The following is an 18,150-nucleotide window of genomic DNA, read 5'->3' on the forward strand; positions in this document are numbered from 1 at the left end:
TTAAGTATCTCTGCTGGAAGCGTAATTAGAGGAACGTTAGTTAATGTTGGATAGTTTATTGTGATGTCGTTAGCACTGCTAATGTTGTACATTTATTTGGATGTCTTTTTCTTTACAATTTGCTTTATTTTTCTTAACTTAACTGAGTTTAAAACACGAAATCTATTCAACAATTATAGTGGTGATCGAGTGAGTGAACAGTTGCACCTCAGTCCTCGGCTGACACTGTCAATTTGAATTCCTACGACGGCTTACATCAATGGCTTTAATTCATACTTACTTACATTTGTGAATATTTAGTAGCAATGCTTTTCGCTAACGGTAAAGGAAAATCCGTGATAAATCCTGCAATATCGAAGTAGACAAACCTTTAAAAATTTGTAACGTCTCTAACCCTAACTTGGCGGACTATGACTTTTACTCTCTTCTTAAAGGGGACCACACTGGATTAAACAGTGGATTGTAACGGGTTGCACATGATGATAATCAAAAAATGAATTTAAAAACACTAATCAGTGTGATGTAGATTCAAAGATAGATACTTCATTCGCATGTCATTAAGTATGTTCAAGGTTGCAATGTATTTAAATTGTAAGTGCAACTTTGTGACGCCCTTATGTATGTACCAAATATAGTAGTAAGTGTAATCTGTATCATCCGTGTCAAATGCAAATAAATGAATACGAATATGGCACTGACATAAGAACTAAAAAGTAAACAGTAAATCAACAATATTCCAAACCAAGTTATAATACAAGTTACACAATGAAACATAACTAAAATGTCAACATTTTTGTTTGTATAAGCATACATTTTCTTAATGTTCGATCTTGTGGAATAATTACAGAAAAAATAATTGAATATCATGGCGGTGAAATATTCTGATATTCAATAAAAATTTAATTGCAGTTAATAGCGACATATCTTGCCAGGGCTGATAGCTGTAAAGGTACCTTACTGGGTGACGATATACTTTCATAAATTTCTCATAGATGACGCTACGGCTAAAAAGCGTTGTAAACCAAATACAAAGATCCGAAAACAACAACATACAAAAATTCGTGAGGTCTGCTGGTTCGTTCCGTGGCTTAGTTGGCATAACATCTGGCACGGTTTGCTGGGAGACGTCGGTTCGAATCTGGCCGGATAGAGAGATTTTTTTCAAGTGTTCGATCTTTGTATTAATAATAATAACAAACTAGTGGAGTTTCTTATTAAAGATTCGCATTCCCTCAAAACTAATCGAACTCTTGCCGCAATTACTTCTGATTAAAGTTAAAATAAGAGCGCTAATCGTGTATCATTACACACGTGTGCGATTTTATGCAGCGATGCAAACGCGATGCAAGCGCGCGACTGCATCGATACAAATGCGCGATTGCATCGCTACACTTGGGATTTATAGGCGATTGCAGCTTTGGAATCTCCTACAAATCGCAAGTTTAGCGACGCAATAGCGAGTTTTACGAACGCCCGCTTGCATCGCTGCTAAATGTCGCTGTAGGTAATTACTCTAAAGCCGGGTCCAGACATGTATCATTTGCCCGATCCGATCACCGTATCCGTATCGTCGACGCGTAATGATACGCGATCTCGATACGCCGTTATGATACGGCCCGTCCCATGTCGTGTCGGTTTTTGTCCGATCATCAAAGGTGATACAGATACGGACGTGGGTCAGTCTGGACGCGTCACTCGCGACGCTCGGTCGGTTGCACATGAAATTGCTATATTCTCCTACATTTCAACCAACTGCGACGACATGTTTGATCGAGAGCAGAAACTGAACTGGGCAATTTGATACGCGATCATGACTATTGTGAAGATACGGATACGGAGCAAATCGGAGGCGTCCACAACTTGATACGGGCCTTGATACAATACACAGAAACGGATACGGTGATCGGATACGGTGATAGGATCGGGCAAATGATACATGTCTGGACCCGGCTTTAGATGATGATGTTTGATGGTTGTAACGTATCTATGAAAGCTTATTTTTATTTAGTTTATTTTATTATACAAACAGGTTACAGAACTAAAGCGATGTAACTGGCCTTTTAGGTTTTATCGTACATCGTCTTATCGTATCACAACTCTTAAATATAATACTAATTGCTATGTTGTTAGGAGTTATTTTTCTACTACATATTTTAAATCGCAATTGCGACTGTAGGGTACTCTTAAAATTTAAACGTGCGATTGACTAATGAACTCATCCACACAGGTGTGTGCGTGCGTATCATGTACTACTTAACTAAGAAGCTACTGGATTCAACAAAAGAACGAATTCCTGGATATGTGTTAGTGTTCCTTATAAGGGTTGAATTACCTTGAAAAAGGTTAATGAAAGAAAGAATGAAGTAAACTCCTAAAACACAATCTGAAAACGTAAATTGATGCTAAAATTAACGAGGAAAATATTTGACTCTTCCACAAAACACTGTTGTGAAATAAAGGCAACGCACTAAAATCGTATTATATCTACACAACTAAACTAACGTTATAATTATTAATACAAAGATCGAACACTCAGAAAAAATTCCTTCGATCCGGTCGGATTCGAACCGACGTCTTCTTGCATACCGTGCCAGACGCTATATTAACTAAGCCACGGAACGAAACATCCGTTGTTTCGTTCCGTGGCTTAGCCTCACGAATTTTTCTATGTGCTTGCGTCGTGTCTTTGTACTTGGTCTTTCAGCGACTTTTTAGTCGTAACGCCATCTATGAGAAATCTATGACAGATTTATCACCCAGTTATTACCTTTACAGCTACCAGTCCTGGCGGGAGATGTCGCTATTCACTGTATTAATTAAATTTTTATTGAATTGATATTCAATTATTTTTTGTGAAATTACTCCACTAGTTTGTTATAATTATTAATACAAAGATCGAACACTCAGAAAAAACACTCTTGAACTAACGTTTTTTAGAAAAAATCTAAATGGAAGTTACAATTCAGGTAAAACGTATCCAGAACATTCGTACGGATAGGGATAAAGAAAATAAAACGCGGGCGTGTCTGAGCCGTAACAACGGAACGATATCCTAAGCCTCACGAAGCGTAAGAGTCTCAAATATGTTTTCCTTTTCCACGCTAGATATGAAGATGCATATTTCAGCATGTTTTATTGCAATGCTCATCCTAACTTTAGTATTTCCTGTCTGTCTATGTCCATGGGATCACAATCCAACGCCGTTGAAACACTGCAAAAGAAACGTTATTGAAATAAATAAGATATTGTTTAAGGTTTTTATTAGGGTGGTTTAATTCAAGGCTTATGCAGCCCGTCATCACTGCGACCATTAATGATGTAAGCTGATCACCGTTAATCACAATTCGGAACCAAGACCAAGAGTGTTAAAGAGCTGAAAGGTTCTCCTAGCTTTGACTGTTTTGATGTCCTCTGCTTACGGTCTAGAATAATAACAATAACGCACACACTCATAGCCCCGCATTAGGGAAACCCTCTAACGCGGGTGTCATAGACACGCACATAGACAAGAACAAATTACACCTAAAGTCACGAGAGAAATAAATGTAGGCCATACAAAACCCGGAAACATGCGTGGCAGTCCAGCATGGTGACCGTTGGGCCACAGACGTAGTAATTCTATATCTATGCCTTCCCAATATTGAACTTCGTACGACGGCGTCGTAAGGTTATGTAACTTGTTTATTAAGTATTACGATTGCAGCAACAATTTTAAGTAATGGATGTACCGCATCATGCTTACTTGCTTTTACTAAAGTCCATTGTTTTCAGGGTATGCGCAAAATGAAGAAGCAATTTGTACCCTTTTCACATATCACCGTCATGATCATTATACCACGGGTCTCCTCTGAGACGTTATTTTAGGCCATATTTCGCCACACACTATCAATGCATATTTGGCATCTTCACACGTTTTATAAGGATTCTAAACCTTCTTCGACATGTGGTTTAATTCATGATGTATTGCTACTATAAACGTTTCTAAATGTGCTTAACTTACAAATTAAAGTCATAGGTTACTAAAATCCAAAACAAAACAAAATAATAAAAAGTACGAAAGAAAGCTTTCTATAAAGTTATAATAAGCAATACACCAAGGCAGCAGCGATCGAAACATAAGTTGTCAACAAAACAATATGCTCAAGTAGATACTCCTATATAACATGTCTCAACTCGCCTGAAACAATCGTGAAAGAATGTATACGACACTGAAAGCAACAAATCTTAAACTGGAGTGCCACAAGGGTCACTCTTAGGCACTCCGTTGTTCTCAAACGCCACGAACGACTTAGAAAACTCTACGTTTCGCGACACATAGTTGCTAAAAGTTTGAAACATCGAGTGCTTTCACGTTTAAGTACTTTGTCGACCATTATACTCTGAGCCTCAAAAGTAACGTTCATATTTCAGAGATAGATGGCGGAGTTAGAGGTCAATTTATAGTGGAAAGTGGCATGGAAAATGGGTTTTGTGATTTAATGCCATCAAGGTTATGACGTTCTGTGACAATCTGTACAAGAACTTTTCCAAGTTTTATGTTCTTTTAGAGTGAGGGGTTTTATAAATAATTTATTTTTAGAGAAAAAACTTTCCGCGTCCAAGGGTTATACACAGTGATTTTCTAAATCACTCTTCGGAATTTTCCCAACTTTTTCCAGTGACAAAGTGCCTCGAGCTTTGGTGAATTTGAAATTGATTTAAAGTATGTAAAAGAAAGACCCTTTGATTTTAGATTCATTTTGATTGATTGCTACTTTTAGTCTCGATTGAACCAACTGAGATTTCAATTAGTTGAGAGCGATTGACAACTTCTAATTTGATCACAGTGTAGGTATATTAGTATGCGCAGAAATTGAAATTTGCTAATAATTTTGCAGAGCAGAGTGCCTGAATGATTGATGAACATGAAATTAATAAAGATATTATTCTAGTGTTAAGTAACGTACCTAAAACTGGGCTGGAGTAAATATATAACTAGTTGGTAGTAAAAACTAAAAACCCTAAATATATAAAGTAAAATAAAAATCTGAAACTATTTTAAGTATTAGCACGTGAAACCAATCAAAGACTATAAATATATAAAGAACCTCTAAAAATACGAAAACAAATCAGATACTTCATAAATTTTGGTCAATTAAGTATTAATGAACATTGACTATGAAAAAGCTTGCTTTTTGTGCGATTGGAAAGAAATGTTCGTAGTAGATGTTGATTGTTTCATGTATTTAAACTTTTACATAGTTTTTATTGCTTTGTTGGAAATAATACTGAAATGGACATTAAATTACATTCCACTTTCTCAAATTTAATCCTTTATTAATGTCATGTCATGACATGATATGATGCAAAAACAATTAACTAAAATATTTCCTTACAGAACGAGAACCTCAAGTTCTCTGCTACTTGACATCCTGGTCGTCCAAACGACCTAGCGCGGGCCGTTTCCTACCCGAAAATATTGACCCAAGCCTCTGCACCCACGTCATTTTTGCCTTCGCCACTTTGAAAGATCATAAGCTGGCTGAAGGTGATGAAAAGGATTCTGATATGTATGATAAAGTTGTCGCTTTGAGAGAGAAGAACCCTAATTTGAAGGTAAGATTTGATTCCAAAATTTATCAGTCGAAATTCTTTGTTGAAAACATTTTATTTTACCTATGTCGTTAACATAAGAGTTCAAATTCACAACTTAAAATAGTGATTCTTTGTTTGAAGCTAATTCAAGCTGTCTGAAGCAATTTCTAAAAAAATAACTTAAATTAGTTCAAAACAATTGTCAAATACGAAATAACTGCAACAAAGTAATAGTAAATGTACGGTATTACGACCATATTTGATTTTAAATACAGTTTTTTAATTACGCTGTTTCTAAAAGCTTGTTTCTAAGTCCTACAATAGCATAACCAAAAAGTAAATGTTAATGTGATACTCCCTAATCGATCTAGTCCGTATTAATAAATAGCTCTTAAGTTCGATATTGCTTACAATGATATTATACTCTGGGATGTAATTCAATTCGCACGCATGTCCAGACTCTTCTGTATTAATGGACTATAACCATCGGTATTTTGGATGATACAGGCCATTCTTGGACTATTTTTATTGAAACTAGTCCGAGAATGATCGATACCATCTCAACTGACCATGACCATGCACTTGATTGACTAAGACTTATAACGCGATCTTAAGCTGATGTTTTGTTAATATTATTTTGACAACTCTCAATGTAATAATGTAAACAATAACAGTGACATTTGAGTGATATTTCTTAACCTTCTAAGTTCTCGTGTACATCAAAATATACATAATACAAAAGGTGATTCAGATCTAGAGAATATTATTCTTATGATCACATAAACGCCCAGTGTAGATCGTAATGAACATATCGCATTCAAATGTAGCACTTTATTATTTAATATGATATTAGAGTATCTAAAAAAAATACGTTTTTCATACAAAACTCATGCTTGGGCTTTTATCGTTTTTCCCATTATAGTACGCTGGGCCAGAGGTTAAATACGACCCATTGATTCTGTACTTGGGGTGGACTTGCTACTTGCGTAATACGTAGGTAAATATGAGTATATAAAAATCTGTTTCAGGTCCTACTCGCTATTGGTGGCTGGGCGTTCGGTTCTACTCCATTCAAAGAGCTTACCTCTAATGTGTTCCGTATGAACCAGTTCGTGTACGAAGCCATTGAGTTCCTCAGGGATTACCAGTTTAATGGTTTAGATGTCGACTGGGAATATCCTAGGTATGTAAAGTTATTATATCACTTTTACAAGCATCTTCTTTACCGAAAAGCGACAATTACTTCAATCTGGAGCCAGCATCTACTAGAAACTCGTAGATTATAAGTTATGGTTTAGTATTATTTACAAGTTAAGCTCAAATCCCATAAAAATGGCCGTAGTAGCCTTATGATTTGATACACCGCGTCTCAAGCAATGGAGGCGAGTTCGAATCAGGGCTCGTAGTAATTTGTTGCGAAATGTGATTTGAAATTTACTATTTCTGTGAAGTAAAACATAACGATGCAACCTACACGTCAAAGACAATTCACAACCATCAGAAAACGTGTGAAGGTCCCAACCCACATTGGGCCAGCGTGGCGCATTATAGCCTGAACCCTCGCTTGAGAGATAAATGGGTCGATGACGATAATGAAAGCTCAAAACTTACCCTTGGTAGAATAAAGCCACAAGCATGGTCAAAAGTCCATTTATTGACCAATTTCGTTCGTAGTATCTTTAAAGGTCTTCCCTGAAAAGTTGTCATTTTGTAGATGTGTTCTTATTACACTAACGATGCGAAATATTACCACTCGAGTTTTATCATTGAAACAGGTAGGAGTGATCATAATATTCCGAAGGGATCGTTCGTTTGCATTTTGCATTGCGACCTGCGAGTCCCGGAAATCCTAACTTCGGGAATCGGAAGAGTTAGAGATGGTGGTCTGAAAATTACCCGGATGAGCCGTCGTTCGACACCTGCCTGCCTGGTTTCTCATCTATCTAAGTCTATAGCTTCAAATGTATCTAAAATGAAAAACGGTTACTTTCACCATATCTTATGGTCTCACAAGCTCTAGCTAGTAATGTTGTTCGAAGCACTAACTGTTGTTGTTCGAAAACTTAGACAGATACTAAACTAATGGATAAATCATGTATTTAAGTCGAATTTTTGCTCGACATGTTTCGGATCAGTCCATGGTCCTTATTCATGAGCTACCGCGCGGGTGACTCGACGGAAATTGGATTGACGACGAAGACTGGATCACGGTCTGGTTAGAAACATGTCCAGCAAAAATTTCATGGACCAATAACCCAAGAGTTCTGTTAATCTCCATACTGCAGGCCGTAACTGTGAAAAAAGTCAAAATTCCGTCTAATATTCAGTTGGCGAAGATCAATAATGGCCGTCAATATGAATTAATTCTTCTTTAACATGAAGTACAAGTTAGTTTTTTTTTCTTAATATTATCAAAATATTGATCATGAGCTAAAATTATTTTCTGAACTTTGACAAATATGCGTGTCAACAGATGGCACTGTGTGTTACAAACTAATTTATAAATTAACGCTTGCTAATATGGGTAGATGGCGCTAATCACAAACAAAATAAAATAATAGCCGGCACTGTCCATAAAAATCTGTGCAATAAACGCCATCTAGTTGATTTGTTTGTTATCACTAGATTTTACAGTAGCTTTGATAAATTGCAGCTTGTCAATGTAAAACAAATTAAGTACAAAAATAGCTACTTGGTACTCGTCACGATTTCTGATATACCAATAGGAACTAAACACCCGACTACGCTGTCTTACATCGCTATTAGCAGACCTCTTGAGTTACTCGTCCATAGTTTATTTAATACGTTATTTTTTTCTTCGGATTATATTGAATTAGATTTACATACTGTACCATTAAACTATGATTTACAATACGCTGTTTCTTTACAGAGGTGCCGACGATCGTGCAGCCTTTGTATCTCTCCTCAAAGAACTCCGTCTGGCATTTGAAGGCGAAGCCAAAACATCTGGTCAGCCTCGTCTGCTGCTTACCGCCGCTGTCCCTGCTTCCTTTGAGGCCATCGCTGCTGGATACGATGTACCTGAAATCTCCAAGTACTTGGTAAGTCCTTAGGTGTGATCAACGAAAACAGGTCTTAAATATTTCTGTATTAGAATGATAATTTTAGGCTTAGTTTACAGTGATGCAGAAGGGAATGGAAGGGAAGTTTTCTAACAAGTTTGTACATAGCATAATGAACTTTATGTGTAACGTACAAACTAAATACGTAAATAGTAAATACGTATGAAACATTGACTTACAATTATATGGACGTCGGGTCCGCGCTAAAAAGTGTCCGCACTTGTAAGGCGCTAAAATCGTATACAGAGCGCGACACTCCGCTTTAGTCTTCATTTGTTCTACTGACAGCGCGATACTGCGATGACATTACAATTTAAATTTCGAATAGGTTGACTTGGGACATTCTTTTCGTGGTTTTTGTATTAGACCCGTCGTCCATTTATTTGTAAGTCAATGGTATGAAAGGACAATTTTGGGACTCACTTTACAGTGTCGCGGAACGGAATGGAAGCGAAGTTTTGTAACAAGATTGTACATATCATAATGAACTTTATGTCTATTGCGTTACGTACAAACTAGGTACAATACAGGAGCTGTGGAAACGTCCGAGACTGCGCGACAATTCTTCGCAAGATGCGTGAACTGTTTTTTTTTTTGCTCGTATCTAGATACTTTACACGTTACACAATTTATCATAAAGTTCATTCTGCTATGATTGCGAAACTTGACTTCCTTTCAATTATGCGGCAATGTAAATTGATCTTTAATCGGAACTGTCAGATTGTGTATCTTTCTTTGCTTTATTCATTTAAGTAGTTGAGCGACTGTTAATTGATAGCTTTTTTAATTTTAATTTGTAGTCTTTATTTCATTATGATTACTAATATAAAGATCGAACACATTAAAAAAAACACATAGACCTGTAAAGGGCCCGTAACGTCGGTTTGTTTGAAAAAACAAATATACGCGATTTAAATCCGGAAAAATAGTTTAATTTCTTACATAGAAAAGTTTTCTTCGACCCGATGGGACTTGAACCCACGACCATACTGTATTACTCTCACCGACTGAGCTATGGGTTAAGCTATCGAGTTGTCGAAATTCTCCTATATGTTTTTGTTAAAAGACCTTTGCACTGGATTTTACGGCATTCTGTGCCGCTAGTGACATCTAGTGACAGATTCTAGAACCTTCTTCACATTGATTTCATTGTTAATAATCCTTTTGTATTATAGGACTTCATAAACGTGATGACGTATGACTTCCATGGACAATGGGAGCGACAGGTCGGTCACAACAGCCCTCTGTTCCCTCTTGAGAGCGCCACAAGCTACCAGAAGAAACTTACTGTGGTATGTATATCTCACACCTGTTACCCATTATTCGCTTCTGAGGAGAGCTACTTTATTTTTCAGTACGATAGTAAGCATATCTTATTTCTAAAAAGCAAATAATATAAATAAAATATCGTGCAAAGATTTTCGCATCTACCTCCCACGTTTCAAAGCCTACGCAACCACGATACCATTTCACCTTAAAATTTCGACCTCTGTGGTCAACTGGGTGATCGGAAACTTTTGACATTTCAAATCGGAACGATAGTTGATTTAACTCACAAATTAGAAAGATATAATAGGAATCAGGTTCATCTTCTCGCTCGGAAACCCATTTGATTTCGAGACTCGGATGGGCTACCCGATCGGATCGATTCCTATTTGAATTAAAATTCGCCTGCTGATCTAGCAATACAGTTTTCCCGGCTTTTCCACCGGTGACTCACCTGCTTAATTTGTTAATATAAGGCACAAGCTCTCTTATAAAGCTATTACTTCCATAGCAAGTTTTACGGGGAAAAGGGTTTGTTTACGACTTGATTCACACCGATTTTCAAGGTGTCACCATCACTGAGGGTGGTCTACTCCCGTTCTTTGTATGATAAAATTGTTTATAGTAAAATACTCGACCAAATGAAACTACGCGTGATGCCGATGAAGCTTTATACTTGACACATTGTGTTTTGGTATTAGTATAATGTCTTGGGTCTGATTGTTTGTGTTACCGTCGTTGTTTCCGATTTCCATAATAAAAGTACTTTAGTTCCTTACTTTGGGATCTTAGCAACGTATGTGATATTGTCTAAATTTACATTTATTCACGCGATGTGCTCATCTTACCGCAAAATGGCGGCTATTTGGTTTCGCAAATTAGAAAAGGATTCAGTTTAAATACAAGTTTTAAAAAATAAAAATTATTATTCTGCATTGCTAAATAAATACCCTCCGTACTACAACAAAAACATCTCAAATAAAATGCAGTAATACACCGCAAATCCTGCACTTAAAAAGCACTAATGAAATTTTTGGTGTACTTGGGTAAATATGATAATATTCCGTTTAAGTGGTTCTAATGTTTACCATGAAATTACTCCTTAAAGTATAGTTTATAAACATTTATATTCAGGGTAAACTTAAAAAACGCAACTTACGGTATGTTTTCAATAAATAAACACCGACATCACCAGCCCAAATAATAACACACACGATTGTCGTGACGTATTTTTGAAGTTGATAATTTTTATTAAATGACAGACCCAGGCATTAAAAATTTTATGGTTTGCTAGAGTAGTTACCGAAATAGCAATTAGTATTAGTTCTTTTACCTGTTATAACTTCGAGATCCGATAAATCGGTATAAAATTATCACCGGTACCTCTAGGTGTGGTATGCTTCCAGAGACGCATGAATCGCGCGAGCGGTTAAAATAAAAATATAATCTGTAACTTCGGTTAGAAGTCAAGAATTTCAATATTGGTTGTTTATTGTAATTAGAACAACTAAAGTCATTTTTACACTTGAATATTTGTTTTAAACAGGATTACTCAGCCCGTGAATGGGTACGACAAGGAGCTCCGAAAGAAAAGCTGATGATCGGTATGCCAACTTACGGCAGATCATTCACTCTTATCAACGAAACTCAATTCGATATCGGCGCTCCCGCTTCGGAGGGTGGTAAGTGGATTTATAGTAAATATTATCTATCTCTAACTTGTACTTGGGATATTATATTCGGGAAATTACGTCATATATTTTTGACCTAAATACCACAGTGACTTAAGACAAAAGTCTTCAGTCAATATACATCTGGATGTCCAATGGTAACAGCGGGCGGGCGGGATGAGCTGATGGAGCTTATAGGCCTACACATAAACCTCTCCACATACACTACAAAATATGTCTTGACCCACAATTTGAATTAAATATAATTAATACCTATCAAAATATAAGACCTATGAAAACAAACCATAAAACCCACGTTTTCAAATTAGGAAGGTTTGCTCTTCTGTATGTTTCTCATGGATAATTAAACAGGCTACATCACTGGATTCTCTTTGTAGTTTAATTATATTTCTTTTTCTAGGCAAAGCCGGCCGCTACACCAATGAAGCTGGCTTCCTCTCGTACTACGAAATCTGCGAGTTCCTTCGTGAAGATAATACGACTCTTGTATGGGATAATGAGCAGATGGTGCCTTTTGCGTACAGAGGCGACCAGTGGGTCGGTTTCGATGATGAAAGATCGCTGAAAACTAAGGTAACGTATATTTTGTTTCTCTAAGTCAAGAGAACACAAACCTCACTAGTTCAGCTTACCTATCGAACTTACGATAAGAAGATTCTGGTTCTTTCGGCCAGAATTTTTCGTTCCCATCTATTGTGACCTTCAAAAGGAGCAATTAGATGCAAGATAGTCCCTGCTACTCAACACCTATTATTAACTATTAAATATTAACCTGAAGAGGTGAGGACCAGGGGTCCAATTCTGCTAATTTTCCTGAAACCACTGGTCATTGAGTCTAGAAAGAGGCTACAAAATGGAAAGTATCCCATACATCTATAGGGTAGATGAAAGCTTGTGAAGTCTTTAAGAAACGAGAAACCGTACAACATGCGTAGTATGGCAGTATATCGCATGCAATATGTGATAAACCTCCATGTGACATATTTATTACAGTCGATAAAGATTTTTAGTAGCAATGGAGCTTCTTGTGATAGAATTATTTTATTTAGAATTATTGCATTACTGCGTCCCAGTTTTGTAGGGTATAAGGCTGGTGGAATTAAGAGGCACATGTGACTTATCCACCTGTCTCAGGGTGTCTGACGCAGTGGCAGTGCCCCTCAGATCTTTCTCTTGATCAGATATCTCGATGTTGCCTTACTAAAACTATCATGTAAATTACTAGGCATCTCTTATTTTTAATCTCGTTTAATCAGCAATTTAGTCTTCAAATTATAAAACATTAGTGACGTCAATACGCCATTGAAGAGCAGAATAGCAAAAAATTGCAATGACAGATGAGTAGTAGCTCGATGGTTAGCCACTGGCAACAACTTTTAGCAGAATGCCAAATGTACAAAATCTTGTCATCGATCTGTCAATACATAACTGAGATGTATGTAAGGTAATACAGGTTTAGTTGCTTAGTATAGACACCACAAGAAGCAGTGGCCTAATTATTTAACCTACTGCCTGTCAAGCAGAGGATCGTGGGTTCGAATCCGGGCTTGTACTTCTGACTTATGTGGGAAATTTAATTTGAAATTTACTATGAGCTTTTAAGTGAAGGAAAACATCGTAAAGTTCCCTGTCAGCATTGGGTAGTCTAAGCCCTGTTATTATGAGAGAAGGCCTATGCCGAGCAACAGGTTTAATAGGCTGTCGCTTAGCCTTGACGAAATTGAAGACAAAGCTCGATCCACATAAAATTTATTATAAGAAGAGGTTAAAAGACCAAAAAGAAAGGCTGTAATAAAAATACGCTGATTTAAAAACAGGTACAATGGTATAAAAATACTCTCTACAGATTAAACATAACACAAAGTGAAGTTACCCCAAAAGGACCGGTATTCGTATAAATATTCGATGCTTTATGAGCAGTTAATGTTTCGTAAGGTTTACATGATTCCTTTCTCTTCGAAAATGTTAATGAAAGTGATGACAGAACGAAGCAGAGTAAGAATGACGAAGAAAAGGAATTAGAAAATAGCTCCAAATGCGAAATTTCAAAAGAAAGTGGCCAGGAACCACAAAATAGGGGACAAAAGGTGGGATTACGATGAACGAGGCCGCATCGTCACAAGGTCATTAGTTTTATTAGACAGTCTGGCAGATCATAGGCTGCAAGAGTGTCCGGTATAGTCTCATACCCGCAGCAAACTGACGAGCGTCATCGGTAGTGATCTCTCGCTGACCAACGTGACGCAAGCCGTGCTAGTAAGTAAGAGTGCATGGGATGCTATGGTCTCCTTTTGCGAGGAGACCGCAGAAAGAACGAGAGAGGAGGACGTCCATGCGGGCCAAATCCGGCACAGAAGGTTGGGGGGTCGGCGAAGACGTCACAATCTTCTCCTTCCCCCTTCAGCTGGACCAGGGCACAATGTTCCCCGTTCGGGGAGGTACCGAAATGCACTCAGGTATCTCCCATAACGTGAGGAGGCCGCCGCAGAAGGGGACAACCTGCGGGGTGAGTGATCAGTCTTAACGGGATTCCACGAGCCTGTGGGTAAAGGTGTATACACAGGTTTTTAGTGGGTAGGCCTTCGTGGATCTGTCAGGCGAGCTTGCATCGCCGGGTGGGTCAACGAAGCAGAGTTCCTCATATCCCCTCATAAATCCTCTGCGGGATATGCTTATAGCATTTTCCTGTGTATAAAAAAGGCCATAGTCTGTCAGGCTGTTGGGAACTTTCCCCGTATTCCAAGGATAGTGAATTTTCTTCGACTTGTTGCTTTCAGAACGATGTTTTCCTTTACAATTAGCGAACGGTTTTGCTACAAAATGTAACTTATAAATAAAGTCATTGACCCGAGTCTCGGCTCGTGTCAATGACTTTCCACTTGTCCACCGCCACTCTGTATAAGGCCATACATAGCGTGGGCGTTGCGACGCCTGAACGGTGACGCTTCGCTGTACTATCATATCGGACAAGGGGCCACGAGACGAAGCGGGGAGGGGTGCTGCGTTGCGCAAGTAAGCGGCGTTGCGTTGCGACAACGATTGCTCGTGTGGTACCCGGTGCGTTGTTACCAGTAGCAGTAGATGCTTCTTGTGAAAGAGTTCGTCAAGGGAAATACTGCCACCTTATCTAATTCTGCCGTCAAATAGTAATGTGAACATTACTGCGTTCCTATTTTGAAGGATAGTGAACTTTCTTCGACTTGGTGTTTTCAGAACGATGTTTTCCTTTACAATTAGCGAACGGTTTTGCTACAAAATGTAACTTATAAATAAAATCATTGACCCCTCAGGTATAGTGTTCTTTCACTGGGCCACCAGTGCTGGAGGAGTTACTGTTCTGGAATAAATATATCCTCTTATTTTAGATGGCATGGCTCAAAGAAGAAGGATTCGGCGGTATAATGGTCTGGTCAATCGACATGGACGACTTCCGAGGATCCTGTGGCACTGGGAAGTATCCTCTGATCACCGCGATGAAGCAAGAACTCAGCGGTTACAAGGTCAAGCTGGATTACGACGGACCTTACGAATCTTCCAATCCCAATGGCCAGTACACCACTAAAGACCGTAAGTTGCTTTTTCAACTTTACTTTTCTATATCTCACCATATCTCGCATTTATGTGTCCAAAAGGGACCAATCGACCTCGGGTCATAGTTTTCTTAAGACATCAAGTATTTGGACGAAGAATTCGTGCGCCTGTTGTTATCAAAGTATCGGTAGAGCTTTATGTAAAAGAGTTCGTCAAAGGAAGTACTGCCACCGTACCAATTTCTGCCGCCAAACAGTTTGTGAGCATTATTGCGTTCCGGTTTTGAAAAGTAAGGGTGCTCGTGAAATTACAGGCACGGGACTTGTCAACTTATGTTTAAAAAAATTGAATACATTTTTTATACCTGGAAATAACATCCAAATAATAAATAGATGATATAAGGAATAGTACAAAACAAATTTTTATTATAACATTTTTATGCAAGAAAATACGAGTATGGTCCAAATATAAAATACTTCAGTATGATTTCAAGTAATATTGAAAAAAAAAATTTAATTCATCCGTTTAATTATAGTCAGAAAATTATAAAGTGTGATAGTGACAGTTTTGTCAGCCGTCTAACAATAGAATATTTTTTCAGCGACTGAGGTGACATGCGAAGAAGAGGACGGACATATTTCCTACCACAAGGACAAGGCAGATTGCACCATGTACTACATGTGTGAAGGAGAAAGGAAACATCACATGCCTTGCCCTTCAAATCTCGTGTTCAACCCTAACGAGAACGTCTGTGATTGGCCAGAAAACGTGGAAGGTTGCGGTCACCACACTCAAGCGCCGGCTAGACGATAAGAAATGATTCTATATAGAAATATAACACTTTTCTGTTCATGTTTGCTTGGTTAAAAAATTCAGGTGCCGTTCTTATGTGGCTACCATTACAACGAAAAGAAATAGTTTTTATTTTAAATGATACAGAGTTCTCATTGCTGTAGTTTAAAAGATATCGCACACTCAATGATAAAATGACATAATTCGAAAAGTGACATTTCCAAGTAACTGACAAAGTAAATTTAAAAATTTTAACGTATTTAACAAAAAATAACATATATGCTACGTATGTTCTTTTTTCATTTCTTGAAAAGTTCTTTATTTAATTTAGTCACTACTTAATTGAGTGTGTGGTATCAATATCAAGTTAGTATGCTTGTAAATTCTCTACAACATTATGAAGCAAACTTGAACAGAATGTTTTTTTTTGTATGTATGTATATGACTGCTACTCAACAAAAATAATTTTACAACATCCACCAATACACTAAGAACTTTTTTATTTTTATAAATGAAAATGTTAGTATTTATTGGCTTTATATAAAACAGCAACTTAGTATGTGATTCAATGCAAAGTAAAACAACAAGTTTGGTGAACGTATATTTGAATAATTACGTATTTTAAATTATGCCTTAGATCGCTTTACTCTCCCAAAGGCTCATAATATAATGTAATAAAAAAATTACAAACAAAACATAATCTTACATAGATTTTTCCTGAAAATTAAAAAAAAAACCTATGTCTGCTAACTGAAATAACATACTTCCCTCATTGTCGTAACCAATGATCAGAATTAAGGGATGTATTTAAAGTATGAACGTTTTCTTAGTATAGACATACACATTTCGTCATTAATGCGCATAAAAATTATTTTTTTAACCGACTTTAAAAAAAGGAGAAGGTTCCCAATTCGACTACGTTTTTTTGGATGCATGTTACGCGATAACTCCGGCTACTAATTTGTGTAATAACTTTTGAGGTCGGTTTTTTTAGTACTGTGTACTGAGATTATTACTGTTTATTTTCTGAACATTTCAAAATGTAGGTTCTCTCGTGTTTATTTTTTAAATGGCTAAAGTATTTAGTTACGTAATTACTCATACGTAATTAATTATTCAGAAATACAACTACAATATTATTTTTCAAACAATACTTTCTAGCAAATACTTAATAGAAAATAATAATTTTTCGCCAATATATCCAAATATCAATAAATAATACGCATATTCAAATAATCAGTTCCGAGAAGTCCCGAGTTTGGAGAAAGGAATGTCCAAGTTATTCTTTAGTTAAATTATCTCACTCAATTCCGGTCAAAGGTCATAACTAATGCATTCAATGCATTCAAAATTCGGTAATTTCGAAATATTGGCATCTAAATTTTTTTTCTGCTAATAACAGAAAACTTGGCTGAGTGAAGAAATAGATTTCTCAGATAGCGTTACGGCAAAAAAGTCTTTAAAAACCAAAATCAAGGATTAGCAACAAGCACATTGAAAAAATAAGGTCCTCTAGTTTGTTCCGAGGCTTGGCATGGCGTCTGGCACGGTTTGCTAGAAGACGTTGCTTCGAATCCAGCCGGGTCAAAGGATTTTTTTCTAATTACTCAATCTTTGTTTAATAATTGTAACAAAGTAGTGGAAAAATTTGACAAAAAAAATGAATATCATGGTGGTGAAACTTTATTAACATTTTGGAGTAGACTATTTCGTATCGGAACTTTTTTAAATTTTTATTGTAAAACATATTGTGTACCTTTGGGACGGTTATTTATTAATTCTTATAAGTAGTAACCTGAAGCTTTTTTGTATCCTTATTTTATCAAATACTCACATCAGCTACGGGCACTGCCTTCGATAACTGCCAATGTTGATTACTGGTGATGTCAAAGTTTGTCACCATTGTGACATTATTGTCTACTTTATAGCAACATTTTTTATTTTTTCATTCATGTAAATATGACTATAAATAACATACTTTCTGGTTTTTCACTTAGCAAATAACGAAAAAAAAATGTAGGACAAAATGTGTAGAACCCTTTTTTTATTTATTTAACTGATAAAAAGACATTGTTGACCTTTCACGAGATTTTTTTATATTCTTTCTGTCGGTGTGTAATAAGAGAAATTTTATAGTCGATTTTTTTTTATAAGAGATGGCAAATTAAGTTAGAGGATGGAAAAAAAAACAGCTACTAATGTCATTTGGAAAA

The 18,150-nt window shown here is 36.8% G+C and overlaps 1 protein-coding gene across 1 annotated transcript in view; it reads left to right on the forward strand.

Annotated features, from left to right (window-relative positions):
- The window catches only part of LOC113239987 (chitotriosidase-1-like), a 173,833-nt gene extending 157,108 nt beyond the window's left edge, over positions 1 to 16,725 (forward strand). The window contains exons 8-15 of the mRNA XM_026477178.1: positions 5,378 to 5,595; positions 6,603 to 6,757; positions 8,465 to 8,636; positions 9,833 to 9,949; positions 11,470 to 11,605; positions 12,015 to 12,187; positions 14,980 to 15,181; positions 15,747 to 16,725. Coding sequence (XP_026332963.1) covers positions 5,378 to 5,595; positions 6,603 to 6,757; positions 8,465 to 8,636; positions 9,833 to 9,949; positions 11,470 to 11,605; positions 12,015 to 12,187; positions 14,980 to 15,181; positions 15,747 to 15,958 — 1,385 coding nt within the window. The 3' untranslated portion in view covers positions 15,959 to 16,725. The remainder of the gene's footprint in view (positions 1 to 5,377; positions 5,596 to 6,602; positions 6,758 to 8,464; positions 8,637 to 9,832; positions 9,950 to 11,469; positions 11,606 to 12,014; positions 12,188 to 14,979; positions 15,182 to 15,746) is intronic.
- The last annotated feature ends 1,425 nt before the right edge of the window (positions 16,726 to 18,150 follow it).

This window comes from Hyposmocoma kahamanoa, unplaced genomic scaffold (assembly GCF_003589595.1).
Source record: "Hyposmocoma kahamanoa isolate Upper Pololo Valley unplaced genomic scaffold, ASM358959v1 119, whole genome shotgun sequence".
NCBI classification, from domain to species: Eukaryota; Metazoa; Arthropoda; class Insecta; order Lepidoptera; family Cosmopterigidae; genus Hyposmocoma; species Hyposmocoma kahamanoa.